This window comes from Gorilla gorilla, chromosome 8, assembly GCF_029281585.2.
Source record: "Gorilla gorilla gorilla isolate KB3781 chromosome 8, NHGRI_mGorGor1-v2.1_pri, whole genome shotgun sequence".
Lineage (NCBI taxonomy): Eukaryota > Metazoa > Chordata > Mammalia > Primates > Hominidae > Gorilla > Gorilla gorilla.
Genome location: NC_073232.2, coordinates 41667860 through 41684892, shown reverse-complemented (window position 1 = coordinate 41684892; position 17033 = coordinate 41667860). Strand labels below are relative to the sequence as shown.

At 37.4% G+C, this 17033-nt stretch overlaps 1 protein-coding gene across 2 annotated transcripts in view; it reads left to right on the top strand.

The window, feature by feature from the left end:
• VCL (vinculin) overlaps positions 1-17033 on the top strand; it is a 122205-nt gene that overhangs the window by 69160 nt on the left and 36012 nt on the right. For both annotated transcript variants that reach the window (XM_004049612.5, XM_004049613.5), the window contains exons 3-8: positions 3787-3937; positions 4092-4200; positions 5847-5969; positions 7868-8028; positions 15582-15672; positions 16494-16641. In XM_004049612.5, the coding sequence (XP_004049660.1) occupies positions 3787-3937; positions 4092-4200; positions 5847-5969; positions 7868-8028; positions 15582-15672; positions 16494-16641 (783 nt within the window). The remainder of the gene's footprint in view (positions 1-3786; positions 3938-4091; positions 4201-5846; positions 5970-7867; positions 8029-15581; positions 15673-16493; positions 16642-17033) is intronic.

The window sequence follows — 17033 nt, the reverse complement described above, 5'->3', positions numbered from 1 at the left end:
ACTCCTGACCTCAGTCCGCCCACCTTGGCCTCCCAAAGTGCTGGGATTACAGGCATGAGCCACTGCACCTGGCATAAAATGATTATTGACTTTTAGGTAGATGGTGTTTGTTTGAATTAAAATTTATACAATCTTTTACATGTGTTATTTTATTTTGTAACTTAAAAACTATGAAAATCCTCAACCTCAATGGAAATTAACACTATATTGAATAAAGACAACCTACAGACTGGGAAAAAACATTTGCAAATTGTATTTCTGATGAGAGTTTAATAACTAGCTTATCTAAGAAACTCTTACAACTCAGCCCCAAAAGACAACCTAATTGAAAAATGGGCCTAATTGAATAGACATTTCTCCATAAAAGATGTAGAAATGGACAACAAGCACATGAAAAGATGTTCACCATCATTGATCATTAAGGAACTGCAAATCAAAGCCATAATGAGATACCACTTCACACCTGCTAGGGTGGCTTTTATTTTAAAAAAAATAAGATAACAAGCATTGGTGAGGATATGGAGAATTAGGAGCCCTTATGTGAAATGGCACAGTGCTGGAAAATAGTTTGGTGGTTTCTCAAAAAATCAAACATGGAATTACTATATAAACTAGCAATTCCTCCCCTAGGTATATAACTAAGAGAAATGAAAACATTATAGCAGCATTATTCATAATTGCTAAAAGGTGTAGACAGCTCAAATGTTCATAAGTAGATTAATGGGTAAACAAACTGTGGCATATCCATACAATGGAATATTATTATTCAGCCATAAAAAAAGAATGAAGTATTGATACAGGCTACAACTTGGATGAACCTCAAAAACATGCTAAATGAAAGGAGCCAGACGTAGTGTATGAATTATTTTGTATGATGTTTCCACAGTAGGCAAATCCAGTGAGACAGAAAGCAGATTAGCGGTTATCAGGGGACGGGAGAAGGAGAAAATAGGGAGTTATTACTTAATGAGTATTGCGTGTTTTACTGAGATAATGAAGAGTTTTGGCACTAGAGAGAGGCAGTGGTTGCACAACACTGTGAATACACTAAATGCTACTGAATTGTACACTTTGAAATGGTTATTTGTATGTTACATGAATTTCACCTCAATTGAAAAGAAACTATGTTTGGATCCAATTTTTGTTTATTATTGGTGAAGATCCAAAATTTGAATTGGTGAGAAGGTAAGAACTGTTTAGTATAACTTCTGCAGATTGCAATATGGCAACATTTGTTAAAAATTATACATATGCATACCTTTGACTCAGCAATTTTATATCTAGAATGTATCCTACAGACATACAGGGTAAAATTACATGTATTCAAGGTGATTCATCACAGCAGGCTAATAACTATTAGCCTGGGCTATTTTGTAGCTTTATAAAAGTAGGAGGAGGCTCTTTATGTACTTTTCTTTCTTTTTTTCTTCTTCTTCTTTTCTTTGTTCTTTTTTTGGAGTCTTGCTCTGTTGCCCTCTGCTTCCTGGGTTCAAGCGATTCTGCTGCCTCAGCCTCCCCAGTAGCTGGGATTACAGGCCCCTGCCACCATGCCTGGCTAATTTTTGTACTTTTGGTAGAGATAGGGTTTCACCATGTTGGCCAGGCTGATCTCGAAATCCTGACCTAAAGTAATCCACCTGCCTTGGCCTCCCAAAGTGCTGGGATTACACGTGTGAGCCACCATGCACGGCCCTCTTTATGTACTTTTAATAGAACAACACATAAGTGTAAAAAGCAGAATGCAGCGAGTGACCATAGTATGATCCTATTTGTGTAAAAAAGGGGGGAAATGTACATTTTTGCTTCTTTGAGGCCTGAAATGTTTTATGAAGACATTTACATACAGAGGAAATACAACATTGGAGGAAACTCAGTATTGGTTGCAAGTGGGATGGAACGAGTGCATGGAAGATAGTGAAGGGAAAGAGATTTCTCATTGTATGCCCTTTTGGTTTTAAATATGTGTATATGCTTGTGTAATATGTATGAATATATATTATATATTTAAAATAAAATTAAAATTTTAATTTTAAAATTAAAAAGAACAAAATATCCAGTCCTTTAAGCCTGATCAAAAGCCACATCAAACAGGTCTTGCCCTTCACTGATATTTATTATATACTGCCTTATGTTTTTTTTGTTTGTTTGTTTGTTCGTTTGTTTTGGAGACAGAGTCTAACTCTGTCACCCAGGCTGGAGTGCAGTGGCATGATCTCGGCTCACTGCAACCTCCACCTCTGATTCTCCTGCCTCTGAGTAGCTGGGATTACAGATGTCCACCACTATGCCTGGCTAATTTTTGTATTTTTAGTAGAGACGGGGTTTCACCATGTTGGCCAGGCTGGTCTCGAACTCCCAACCTCAAGTGATCTGCCCACCTTGGCCTCTCAAAGTGCTGGGATTACAGGCATGAGCCAACTGCGCCCGGCCATGTATTGGCTTATTCTGCCAATGTTTGTGTCTTGCCTTAGTAAAGTATGCTCCTCGAGAGTTGGAATAGTGCTTTTTACATCTTTATATACATACCTACAGTGTCCACAGCCCAGTGCTTTTTATGTAGTTGAAATTCATAAGTTGGTTTAATTCTACTTGTTAACAATGTATTACTGCTTTAAACTTGTGGAGTTTCTGTATTACTTCATTTATCCTCAAAAGAACCTGGTGAGATAGGCTTTTATTTGCAGGTGACATTTTCTATGTTTTCAAATGAGACTGTATAATTCTGGCTAAGCATTTTAACTTTAAGCAGTTTGTTCCTTATCTTTGTAAGTTAGTCAGTCACAACATAATGGCTATATTGAATATGAGACTAGAGGAGATGATCTATTAGGTTATTTTCAACTCTGTGGGGATGAATAATTGAATGAATGAATGAATACATTTTATTAGTACAAGGAAGGCAAACAGAATACTTGGTGTATGCATTTTGGGTTCCTCTTTTAAATGAATCCCTCCCCAGCTCCCCTTCCACCACTCAACCTTTGGCTGACCTGGTTACTTATATTAATATTAAACTATTAATAACTGGCTTAGTTACTAATAATAGTGACCTTTAATTAACAATATATTTTATTTTAATTTTTAAATTTTTGTTTTTATTTTCTTTTAACAATATATTTTCAAATGGTCCAATGGATTTATCAAACAAATTTATTTAGCTAGATGAATGAGTGAGAAATTTATGCATTGCCTCATACTTTTTCTTTGTGTTTCTTCCTATTCCTTTGCTTTGTTTAGTTATTAAATTTCACTTAACACCATGCTTTGGCATTTTATTTCCAGATGTTAGATCTGAAAATGATCTAACATTTCAGCAAAGAACTGAAGGATTTCAGTTCTTTGTGCAGTGTCTTTTAATAGCAGTATGTATAGGGTGGGGATCTGATCCCCCCCTTATACACACTGGGGAGGAATAAGGAAACAAAGGCATTGCAGAGATAGAGCAACCTAAAGTCAAAGAGCCCAGATGTTTTCTCATCATTTTCCGTTGTCAGGAAATAAAGAATAAGGGCAGTGCACTGAATGAATGTGCTGCTTTTACCTGTAATTTTGTAATTTTCTTTTTGAAACAGGGTCTCTCAAAATGCTGAGATTACAGGCATGAGCCACTGTGTCCTGCCTAAATTGTAAAATCTAAAAACGTAGGTTCTATTATCAATTGGTCTTGGCTATTTTTCATGTAGGGAAAAAAACTGTGAATTTACATGCATATTCTCTCTTTGTATTTGCATATGGTATTCTTCTGTGTGGTTCTGCCGGTGTGTTAACCTGTGTTCTTCCCTATAGGGTTGAGAATGCTTGCACCAAGCTTGTCCAGGCAGCTCAGATGCTTCAGTCAGACCCTTACTCAGTGCCTGCTCGAGATTATCTAATTGATGGGTCAAGGGGCATCCTCTCTGGAACATCAGACCTGCTCCTTACCTTCGATGAGGCTGAGGTAGGCAATCTGAGACAAAAAGCCTACTCTTGAAGATAATAATGGAAGATTGATGATTGTTTAGAATGAAAATATGTTGAATGCTGCACATCTGTGTTACCGTGTTTGCTAGTTGTCCACCCATGTGATTGAATACTCTGAAATGTTTTTTCAGGTCCGTAAAATTATTAGAGTTTGCAAAGGAATTTTGGAATATCTTACAGTGGCAGAGGTGGTGGAGACTATGGAAGATTTGGTCACTTACACAAAGAATCTTGGGCCAGGTTAGTTTTATCCAATTTCTATAACATTTTTTAAGGATTGTCCATGTTGGAGCCAAAGGAAAGGGTACCCTCTTCCTACTTTTTGCAGAAGATAGGTGAAGATGAATTGGGCTTTCAGGTGTCTGCTCTGTTGATGGAGCTGATGCTGTGCTTTGAGGTGATGTCATTATCTCTGGTATCTGAATCTGCTTTCTACATATTGCCTTGTCAAATGAATTAAACCAAACATTGCAAATACTGCTACTGGAGAATGTAGGAAATACTTTTCTGTTATTGTAATGCTGAAGGCCATCCTGCATCCTGACCTCTCCATTCCACATTACACAGCATTCCTTCACTGTCTGCCAGCTGGCCTGTAGTTCTTTATGACCTCTTAGCTTGCTAATTAGCCTGCCTACTATTATGGATTCATGCCCTAACCCAAGGCTGCATAATATAATCAGACCTAGGAGAGAAGAGCTATTGTGGTTAAATCTTATTTTGAAATGATTATTCAGGCATCTGAGCATTAAATATTCAAAATATATAAACGGATACCAGCTTTTGATGTTACAGACATATAACATGAACTTGAGGGTCTTTAAAGTATGAATGAGACCAATGACAAGATATGTTAGATGTTTAACCTGCTTAACTTGATTTTTACCACTTTATAAAATTCATTTGTTTTATGTGAAATGTTGATTTTTAATTAACAGCATTTTTATGAGGTTCCAGTGTAGGGGTTCTGTAAAACTTAATGGCAGTTAAGAATTTGAGCCATCACTGAAGATCACCTGGAAATAGGTTTCTCTGGTGGCTTTAGAGTAGTCCTCTTAAAATTTCTCATAATACTGGCGAAAATTATATTTCCCCAAATGAAATCTTATGCAGAATCCCCAAACAAAAAAAGACAAAATGGAGCTACTTTAGGTGAAGCAGGAGCAGCCCCACCTCTGCTTCTCTTTGGTCTTGATGGTCTGTGAGACAACTTGAGAAATCCTAGGAGTAATTTGAAAATCAAAGCTTCAGAGGCTCACATAGTGCCTTTGAATAACAAGCAACATAAACAAAAAGTGCTAGCAGAGTGATTCCAAAACACCAGATGCTTTCAAACACTGTCATCCCTATAATTATTTTTATAATATTTCTATTTGTTTCTAATTATAAAACTAGTACATGCTTATTTTGGACAAATTGGAAAGTACAGAAAAATAGAAAGATGAAAACAAAACATATCACTGTTATTCTTAGAACTTTTTTCAGCCACTAGATTCAGTACTAGGCTCATGTGAGATTTTTAGCACAGAGTTCAGAGACATGGCATGAAACCTGTATGCATAGAAGCCTGGCAAAATGTTTTTCCCTTACCTGTGAATTTCTTTTTAATAAATATATATTTATTCATTTAGATGTTTAGTATTTGTGAATGTATTTATATCAAAATATGAAAATGTTTATCACATTTAGTGTTTACATTTAATACATTACTTTCGTTGAAAAGAGTAATGTTGCGTAAATTAGAGTTCAGTGATGGTGTCTGTTGTTTAAATAAGTGAGCAATCGGTTTGAACTTTCATAGTATTTCATAATGGATTTAGACTGAGAAAGCCAGACCCGGGATTGTTTCACTACTCACCCTGCACAATTTCTTCTTTGTGCCCCAGGAATGACTAAGATGGCCAAGATGATTGACGAGAGACAGCAGGAGCTCACTCACCAGGAGCACCGAGTGATGTTGGTGAACTCGATGAACACCGTGAAAGAGTTGCTGCCAGTTCTCATTTCAGGTACTTCCTGCCTGTACTTTATTTTATAGGGGGGAAAAATGTTAGCATGTTCTAAACTTTGAGGTTCATTTTGTTTTCTTTTGTTTTGTTTTCTTTTTTTTTTTTTTGAGATGAAGTCTCACTCTGTTGCCAGGCTGGAGTGCAGTGGTGCGATCTCAGCTCACTGCAACCTCTGCCTCCTGGGTTCAAGCGATTCTCCTGCCTCAGCCTCCTGAGTAGCTGGCACTACAGGTGCGCACTGCCATGCCCAGCTAATTTTTGTATTTTCAGTAGAGACGGGGTTTCACCATGTGGGCCAGGATGTCTTGATCTCTTGACCTCGTGATCTGCCTGCCTCAGCCTCCCAAAGTGCTGGGATTACATGCGTGAGCCATGGCTCCTGGCCTGAGGTTCATTTTCTTTTGTGGCTTCACTGCATGTCCTTCAGCCTAGGTAAAAATGAGACCTGATTGATTGGTTATCACATGATGGCTGTAGCTGATTGGCTGAGAACCAGTCTTCTTCTCTAATGCTGTCCTTCTCCTGTTCTTTGTTTGAAATTGCCTTCCTATGGCCTAATTCTGTTCTCCTAAAGCTCTAACAAGCCCCTTTGCTGGGAGGTGGACTCTCCTCTATAAACTCTAGCCTAGGATATTAAATTTTCACACCTTTGTGTTATAGAAAAATAATTAGGAGCTGGAATGGATATTATAGAGCATCATATGATAAAGACATGAACTCAGAGCCCTTTTTAGTGTGTATTAATCCAATTTTTCCTAAAAGATATTTAACTGTTGTTTACATCATGAGTAGATCAGTTCTTTAGTCACCAGCTGGGACTACCTTCCCACTGAGCAGTGCTCTGAAATGCAAACATGGTAGCTGCTCTCTTGACTAGCAAAAGGGAGTAGCACTTATTGAGTGTCTAGTATATGCCAGACATCTCATGGTTTATATGAATTATCTTAGTCAAGTTGTGGGTTAATTAGTTATTTCTCAGAAGGCAACTTTATTATAAAAATCTGGTGACTCATGTCATTGTGACTTCCAGCTACCTGCTTTGGTGTTTCAAGTAGTAGCTAAAAAAGGACATATGAGTATAAGAGTTCAGGAGGCTGGGCACAGTGGCTCACTCCTGTAATCCCAGCACTTTGGGAGGCTGAGGTGGGTGGATCACCTGAGGTCAGGAGTTCGAGACCAGCCTGGCCAACATGGCAAAACCCCGTCTCTACTAAAAACAAAACAAAACAAAACAAAACAAAAATTAGCCAGGATTGGTGGCAGACGCCTATAATCCCAGCTACTCAGGAGGTTGAGGCAGGAGAATTGCTCAAACCCGGGAGGTGGAGGTTGCAGTGAGCCGAGATTACGCCGAAAGTGTTGGGATTACAGGCGTGAGCCACCACGCCCAGACATTATTTTTTTCTTCTTTATGTTTGGGGGTTGGCAAATCCAAGCTACATGTTGAGAGAAATCTTGGATGATAAACTTGACATCTTGGGATCTTCTGCTGGGATCAGGGGCAGCAGGATATGCCATTCAGAGTATTACTGACAGTTTTCATATTGTCCCATTAGGTTTGTAGTAGATGGAGCCAGGGTGAGGGCCAGGATGATAACTGATTTAGAAGGATATTAGATATTTTGTGATTGCAGGTCATCAGCATATGCAGGTTAAATTAGTTACTTAATCATGTTGTGATGGTATCTTTGTACCTTGAGTTTTCTTTCTCTTTTTTATTTTTACAATAAAGGTTGTTAATGTTGGAACTTTATTGTCAAACTTGTAGTGTTTGTTTTGTATACTCATTTTAGGATCTTAAAAGCCCAAAACATCCAAAGTGTAGAACATCTTTTGTGAATATTGTTATACAACAAGATTAAATTCCAAGCTTAGTTTCTGATCTTTTATTTTTACAGCTATGAAGATTTTTGTAACAACTAAAAACTCAAAAAACCAAGGCATAGAGGAAGCTTTAAAAAATCGCAATTTTACTGTAGAAAAAATGAGTGCTGAAATTAATGAGATAATTCGTGTGTTACAACTCACCTCTTGGGATGAAGATGCCTGGGCCAGCAAGGTAAGTGTTCTTAGTGGAGAAATAAGCAAAATCCCCAACTCTCCCCGGCTGGGGGTTTTGATTGGCACCTGTCTCATACTTTATCTTGTAATTTTTGTAGCATAAGAGTACTCAGATATTGTGAAAGTAATTTCTTCTTCATTTCTGTTTCATAGGTTACTTGCTATCTTTACTAATTTCCTTTGTTCTAAGGTAGAACAAGTAAATAGGCATGTGGGGTAGATACTGGTTTAAGGCTGAGATTTATAGCTTTTCCATCAGGCTGGAGTCTTATTGGTTGGACTGGTGGAAGAGTATATTCCCGTGGATGGGAGCTCTGCCTTGTATATGGGTGGTTCTTCCCAGCTGACTAAGTAAGATACAGATATGCCTGTAATTCTGAACTTTATGGAAAACTTTTCTTTAACCAATCTTTGATCCAGAGAAATCTACAGAGGAAACTCTTGGCATTTCTAGATGTGTCCCTTGATCATTCCATTTTCCCCAAGGAAGGTTTAATTAAAATATTAGTCTTCACATTGGTCAGTTAGTTTGAGGGATCCCTTCACCCTTTGTCTGGAATCTCTTTTAGGACCCCAGAGGGGCTGGCAGATTCCTTCTAGAGCCTGTTAGCAGTGGTTTTGTGTTGCTGCTGCTCTGGTCTGCTGCTCCCTGTTTAATGACTGTGAACCAAGCTTTCAGGTCTGGGGGAACAGAGATACTTGGGTTTATACTTTCCTTGCAGGAGCCCAAGATGTAGGCAGTGGGGGGAACACACTGTCCCCAAGATCTAGCTTTCCCATGTGTGAGCCCAATGTCTCCAGGGCCAGCCAGAAGGCTGGTAGTCAACTAAAGAAGGGATTTTGTAGTATGACTTCCATTGGGTGCTCAGTAGAACGGTATGTTCTCCGGGATCTATAAGGTAATGTAAAAGCTGGGGCCTGAAATCACCAGCCCTCTCTCTTGTTGCCCTGAAAGCTAATTTAATTATATAGAGTAAGTTAGCTTATTTTAACTATGGATTTATTTACAGAGACATTTTCTCATTGATGTGAAGTTCTTGAATAGATTCTAAGACTGTATTTTAAATCTATATGGTAAAATCATTTTAACTCTGATATTTTATTTAATTTTGCTTTTGCATAGTTGACAACTTTCACTTCCCTGTTATGACTTCTTTATGCATCTTTTTTTGTTCTTTTGTTTTATTCTTTTTCTCACGTTTAGAAGGTAAGCTTTCTCTTGCCCTCTAGTTTCTTTTTCGCTTAAAAAGAGAAAAGCATGTCTGTGAGGTTTTTTTGTGCTGTGTGCCGTGCCTTATTCTGTGTATAACACTGTGCTTGAATGTGCGTCAGAATGTGATTTAATACGGGACTCTAGGCAGTGCTGGGGAGACTGACTGTGGCTCATATTGAGTGATTTCTTTGGGGAAAGCTAAAGGAAAGACATTACTGTGGGCTATCAGGCTGCCTATATTTGGTGGGTGCCTTCATTTCTTTGGGTAGGCTCCTGGGATCTTTTTTGGCCTGGTCTTTCCCATTGACTTCATTTGAGGAGCAGGATTCCCCAGGTAGCTGGGAGACCCCTGAGTTACCTGTGGACCCTGCTGTTGGGAAAGGAGACTTCCAGCTGATGCTATCTCTGTACCTGCCTCTCCCACCAGTCTTCTTTGCAGGCTCTGAAATTTTGCTTTTGGAGATGCATCATTGAGGTTTTAAGCCATAATGAAAGAGGGTAGGCTAGAGAGCTTAGATGAGGCACCTGTCCTTCATAATAATCCTAGCCTTCAAAATCCAAAGGAAAACAGAAGTGAAGTGTGTCTAAAGGTCTTCCTAACTTCATTCTGTGGCTCACTGCATGTTTTGCTGTCCAAACTGAATTAGCTGTAGTTCTCCATGACCTCATGTTCCCCTAACCCAAGCTCTTTGCTTATTCTCTTTCTTTTGCTTCTAGCAGATGAGAAAAAGTAATAAGGAGGAACAGGCATTTTAACCTTAATGTTTCTCTATTTTCAGAAGGGAAAAGCTATCCATCATTTAGTGAATAAATGTTATTGAACTTTATTTTGTGCAAGTGCCATCAAGAGCTGCTTCTCTCATTAAAAAAATGTAGTCAGTTGAGTTTTCAGGGCTAGGATTAGGCACTTGGGGATACAAGTGAAATAGACCTGGTACTCACCGTGTACAGTCTTGTAGCTGCTCCCAGTTTTATGCTGAGGAAAACCAATTTGTTAGGATGCTACAAAACTAACTTCATCTGAAATGAAAGTAGGTAAATTAAATTAGCTCAACTCAAGTACACGATGACATCAGAATGAACAAGAGATGTTTATTTTTTAATCTACTGACCATAAGAATGAAAAAGAGATGCTTATTTTTTAACCTAATGACATCAGAATAAAAAAAGAGGTTTATTTTTAACCTAATTTTGCTTTTGTTATACATTTATGTGGTTCAAATATCAAAGTGCTGCAAAAAGATATACCTGATAAGTCTTCCTCCTAACCTGGTTCCCATCCACTCTACCGCTCCTCACCCTCTAAGAGTAATCATTTCTATTGGTTACAAAAATAGAAAAAAATTTTACCCTGAAAATAGAAATTGGTAGCTAGGATTTTGGCTCTTTTTCAGTTTTGTAGCATTACGCATCTTTCATTGCTCCACTGTAAGCAGTGAATTAATCAGACCTTTTGTCTGACTGTGACTGCTGGGTTCCCATTCTGTTTAATGCATACAGTGTCTTTCAACTCTTCTCGCCCCTACCAATAAATAATTAACTTTGTCTTACCATACTTGTTTCATGCCTCCCCATTGGTGCAGTATTCTTCTGGAAAGTGATGATTCCTCTAGAAAAGTGGGGGAAGAAAGTAAGTGGAAAAAATTCTTGGTAAAAGTGCGTCTTGCCGAATAAGTTAAGATTTTAAAGAGGCAATGCAATAACTGATTATTTTACCTTTTATACCTATATTCAAATTGCACATTTACAAATTTAAAAGTAACTTTGACTTTAAACACTTCACTTATTTTAAAAGTAAAAAGTTTCCTTTTCTTAAATCAACAATCATTTTATAGCGATCATTAAAAATCAGGTTAGCATTTTTTCTGAAAATACATTATTTATTAAAAGAATTTGAGTTAAACACAATTCTAATTCTACCCTTTGTAAATTCAGTGCTCTACATTTAATTTTTTTGGTATTTATATTACTTGTATCTTGATGCATGCTGAGAATTAAGAGGAAGTGAGATAAAAAATTTTAAAAAAATTTCACTGCTAAGACTTTGAACCCTACATAGGCACTCCTGCAGCTTTGCACCTTGAATCATTAAATTCTATTATTCAGAATTAGTTCCTGTGGTGGGTCTCTCCCCACTGTGGTCCTGGGCTGGTGGTGGGTAAAAGTAGTGAGTGACTCAGATGCCTTATACAGAAGATTAGCAAACTTAACTAAGGCAGGAAATGTTGGTTAGAACTTGTGATTGTGTAATACTACCCCCTTACTTGCAGACCATTGGGATTTAAGAGTTGATTTGTTAAATTAAAAAAAAAGGTCATTTGTGGGCTTTCTATGAGCAAGTGTTCTAGTGTTTTGTTTTTAGCAGCTAATAGAATGAAAGATCTCTAAGAGCTTGAGAGAAATAGTTAATTCAGGCATTTATGATATTTTATCTCCCTGCTCCCCATGAGGAGAAAATCCCAAAATAAATTGATGTTTCCCTTCTGATCTAAGTTATCTTTGGTTAGTACATCTGATCATGCACTCATAGGTAGCATAGATTTTTAGAGCCAGGAAGGTATTCTTAGAGATAAGGAATTGAGACCCAGAGAAGGTAACTTGCATGAAGTCTCAGGACTAGACAACTTTCTCTTGTTTAAATGTAGTTTGTAAGATTTTGTTCTACTGCCCAATATATACTTTCCAGAAACATCTTAAACCAGAAACATCTGGTTTAAAACATTGACTTGCAGGTGGAAATGAGGTTAGAAAGGGGATGGAGTGGGAAGGCAGGTGTTGATGGAGGGAGAAGGGAGAGTATGGTGGGCAGTCATGGAGAGAGGTTCTTATTCCCCATATTTAAAATTTTCAAGAGCCTAGCATTGCAGGACTTTACTTTTTTAACCGAAGTTCCTCTTGATTGTCCATAGAAGGAGGTCATTATTATTCACAGGTGTTCTGAGGCCTAAATCTATGTTTAATTTAAGGAGTGTTTCAGTTCCTAGGAAAGCACGTACAAATGGTTTAGCTTGTCGTTCCATCTTTTGGTATGCAGGGAAGAGAGCCAAGGCACTGTATTTTTTTCATTTAAAACATGAATTCATACGAATTTTTTTGTTAAGAAGGAGCATAACATGGTGGGGGAGGACCCAGATAGATTCAGGCCAGCTGTCCCCAAAGCCACATGACTAGACCTGGTCTTTTTATACTTCACTCTTTCATCACCCACAAACCCCCTGAAAAACAAACCAAAAACAGATAAGAAATTGGTAGAGACTTTTCTTTTTCCCAAAGTTGAGCTTTTACAGAGAAGAATACTCAAATGAAGGTGCAGTTTTTCTCTCTTCTATTTCATATCTGAATTATACTGACCTGAAATATACAGACCTACATGACAAGGTTTAGCAAAATGGTTTGTGGTACAAAGCATGGCTGACCACAAGGGTTACGATTATTTTCACCCTTTATAAATATATCCCCAAATTGACTTCTGTCCTAGTTGTCCAGTGAATTTGTTTATGTCATATTCATTGTTTGTATACTTACATGCTTATGACAGAATTCTGTCAATTCTATAATAAATATTGCCTTTCAAAAGAAATATATATGAAAGTCTTAGGAGAAAAAAATTCCCTTAGACATGTTTGTTTTTACTAGATATGACTAACATAAAATGATTACTTATAACCTACTGTTTTCCAGAAAGAATTTAAGATGGCTCTTTCAGTTATTGTTTTAAATCTCTGAAATTGTCTAAAATTAATGCTGTTAAAAACTTTGGTAACTTATTGAAAGTCTCAGTTATTAAATGCAGCTTCATTCAAAATTGGCTATTGGTTCCTTTTAGGGGAAAATGAACATCTCTTAATTTTAACTTCTTGACGGTGTCACACCTCCCACTGAGCAGTAAATTACTCACTTCCTGAGAATTACATTCTTTCCTTGCAGTACTGGCCATTAGAGCTTTATTAAGGAGAAAAAAAGAAATGATTTTTGAGGATGCTGAATAGACAAAAACTATTTTTTCTATTGTGTTTCAAATCATTTTTGGGCATTGGAGAATAAAAGCCGTCATTTTTGTTAGTGTAGATTATGAATTTGATTTCTGGAGCTTATTTTCTCTGCAGTATTAACCAAAGTCAAAACTGACAAGGCAGAGATTTGCTGACTATTGTTGGAGATTAGTAGAATCTTTAGCAACTCTCCTTGGTAAAAGAAAAAAAAAATTTGTTTCATTTGATAAGCAATGAGGTTTGGAGTCAACAAACCTGAGATCAAATTAGGTTTGTAGGAGTCAGTTCCTGTTTCTTAATTTGTAGTATTATTTAAATGACATTTAAATTTGAGATTCAATGAGGTAAGGAGGGGGAAAGTAGCTAAAACAGAACCTAACATGCAGGGAATGCATATTAAATTCAATGCATGTCAGTTGAATTTAGTTTCCTAACTAGTAGCCTTTAATGTTAGAGTAGACATAAAAATTTCTGACCTTCGTTTCCCTTTGAATTTAGATTTTTGAAATGTAATAAATACCTATTGCTTTTCTCACTGAAAATAAAAGTGTGTTAGGAAAATGGTTTAACAGGTTTTAAGTGAAATATTTTTACATTGACATAATTATTCTCCAGGATGTGCACACACTTCCTAAGTAAGAGTTTGTGATTAAAAGAAAACCTATGCCTAGATAACTTGTGTTAGATCCTGAAGGCTACCCAGTTCTCTGAGGTTAGGAGTTGTCTGGCCTCAAGTCTTTTAAAAAGTTATTGATTCAGGCCTTGCTAATTTGGAATTAAGCTAAAGTTGACCTTTGCATTAATTTTGAAGGCAACGTTTTCTGCACAAATTAATTTAAGACATGATAGGAGAGATTTGCTGATATTCAAACCATTTGAGAATCAAAGCACTTAAAAAATACCACATATCTTCTTCTAATTAGAAGTGGATTTTGAAATAGATCCTCTTATGACTCTGCCTTTTATTGACAGCTACCATGGTTACATATAACTTGATAATAAAAATATTTTGTTTTCAATTGTTTTGGTAATTTAGTTCACTTCTTTTTCATTGCTATAGCTGAGAATTTGCTATTTAGAGCCTTAGATAGCCAAGGATTCAACAGGAGAATCATCTGTGTCTGTTTAGAAGGGGAAGAAGGGATTCCGACAGTTGAGAGATCTGTCTTTTGAATAGGGGGCTTTGGAACAGTTGTGGACCTTGAGCCTAACTATGGGTGCTGCCAATGCTTATTTGTGATAGCGCTGTATCTTTTTTTGAATTGGAAGTGGGGATGCTCCTGGTGCCCCCGTGTGGAAAACTAGTGGTGCAACACCTTTAAGAACCCCAGTTGTGCAGGATTGGAAACTGAAGGAAGCTAGGACATTGCCTAGAATTTTAGAGGTTAACTTTGTGCTTTGATGGCTTAACTCTGTAAGAGTCAGTTTCCTACAGCAAAAAGGAGGATAGATGGTCTTTGAAGATGCTAAATAGAGACTTAAGAGATGGCTGGTGTTATATTGTTCTCTGTGTTTTTATGTGTTTAAAAAAATTTACGGAAATACTTAAATACATTTAAAGTGATTAGTCTGTTGTTTCAGCTTCTCCTGGTGTATCCTGGGAGATTTTATGCTAGTTTCCTGATAGTCCTCATGAATCCTGGTTGTAAAAAATAAGCTCAGACCCATTTATTCTATCCTGCATCTTCTTCCAGGTGAGGGATAGTAAGGGAACTAAGAAGGAGGAATAGCAGGGAAGGTCAGAAAACACTTCTAAATTATATTACTTTGAGGGGTTTATTTGTAGAATTAAAATTAAACTGGTAGATTAACATTTTCAATTGTTTCTTCCAACCAGTAATTCCAAGTTTTTCAGGTTAATTGAATATAGTGAAATATCATCCAGTGTGTGCATTTCAAAACAAGATGTAAAAGAACTGTGATTTGTGGCACCACATACTAATGAGGCTTCCCTGAAGTGGGAAGGGCTTTGGCAAGGCTGCAGTAGATGAATGTTGACTAGTGGAAAGGCTGATAATGAGGCATGTGACAACAGGGCTTTTTCCTGCTGAAGACATTAAACATATTCTGGCTTGAGCAATTTTACCAGTTTTCACAGTTTTAGCAATAGGGAACCCAATTCCACTCTGTTTAGCAACAGAGTAGAATTAACTGAATATTTGCATGCAAGATGCTGCATTTTGACAGAAATGAGAATTGTGGTGTGGTGACAATATTTTTAAGGCCTTCGTAGGACTGACTACCTTAGCTATGTATGTTAATGCTGTAACTTCTTCTCTGTCTTACTTTGTATCATGGTATCTCAACTTTTGCAAAGAAAATAATTGTGGGATTTCTTCCCAAAAGGACACTGAAGCCATGAAGAGAGCATTGGCCTCCATAGACTCCAAACTGAACCAGGCCAAAGGTTGGCTCCGTGACCCTAGTGCCTCCCCAGGTAACCCTCTAGTTCTGCTTTTCTGATCGATACAACGATAAGCTAAAAACCAAGCAAATGAAAGAAAGAAATTTTCCTATAATCTCATCATCTGAGAGAACTACTGTAACATTATGGGGCATACCCCATTATCTGATAGTTCTGAGTAACTGAAGCAAGTAGTAGGCCTTACAAGGATGAAGGGAATAGATTCGATCACCTCTAATCACGGAGGAGTAAGTCATACTGAGCTGGGCATTCTTTGCAAAATTTTTGGTTCTCCCCTTCCCTGAATCCAAAAGGTAATTATTTTGAATGAAAGTTCTTCTCTTCCAGTTCCCATTGAGCGGACTTCCATTTATGTCAACAGAGTTCTTAATTAAGCAGATTAAATCATGATGCCAATGAGAATTGGAAAGTTGACTGTATAAAGATAAGACCCAAATAGGTTACTGAACTAGGCTTTATTGATTTTCTAATCTAATATTTATTCTGTTTTAGATTAATATTTGAATGAATGTGAAAAACCTAAAGTAGGTTGGAGGTGCTAAATACTATTAAATTGTTAGAGTCTGTTTTCATCATCCATATTCTTACCACAAGCTACTTAGTATCTCCAAATAGATACAGTTCCAAGTATCTTTTTTTGCGTGTCTGTTGTTGAAACCTCACTCTATGGTTTAAGGGCACTGCTTGGCTGTTAGCTATCAGATATGTTGCCTTCTATTCACTCGTCTTGTTTAAAATCATCCATTCCTTGGTGAATGAAATGACTTGTAAAGTATCCTCTCTAAATAATGAATGTGTCAACAATGTAGATATTGAATATCTCTTTATTTTAGGGGATGCTGGTGAGCAGGCCATCAGACAGATCTTAGATGAAGCTGGAAAAGTTGGTGAACTCTGTGCAGGCAAAGAACGCAGGGAGATTCTGGGAACTTGCAAAATGCTAGGGCAGATGACTGATCAAGTGGCTGACCTCCGTGCCAGGTAAAAGTTCCTCTGTCCTTACAGAGCAGTAGTGGGTAACTCACTCCTAACAGGGTGATTCAGAAAACAAGCCTCTGCCAGTTTTGAGTTATCTCTTTGGCTAGTAGATAACAGAGATATTATAGTCTATTAAATTCTTTTGAGATGGAGGTGAACTTTCCCTTTGCTGACTTTATTTATTTATTTATTTATTATTTTTTGAGACAGAGTCTCACTCTGTTACCCAGATTGGAGTGCGGTGGTGCGATCTTGGCTCACTGCAACCTCCACCTCCCAGGTTCAAGAGATTCTCCTGCCTCAGCCTCCCGGGTAGCTGGGATTATAGGCGCCCGCCATCACACCTGGCTAATTTTTGTTTGTTTGTTTGTTTGTTTGAGATGGAGTCTTACTCT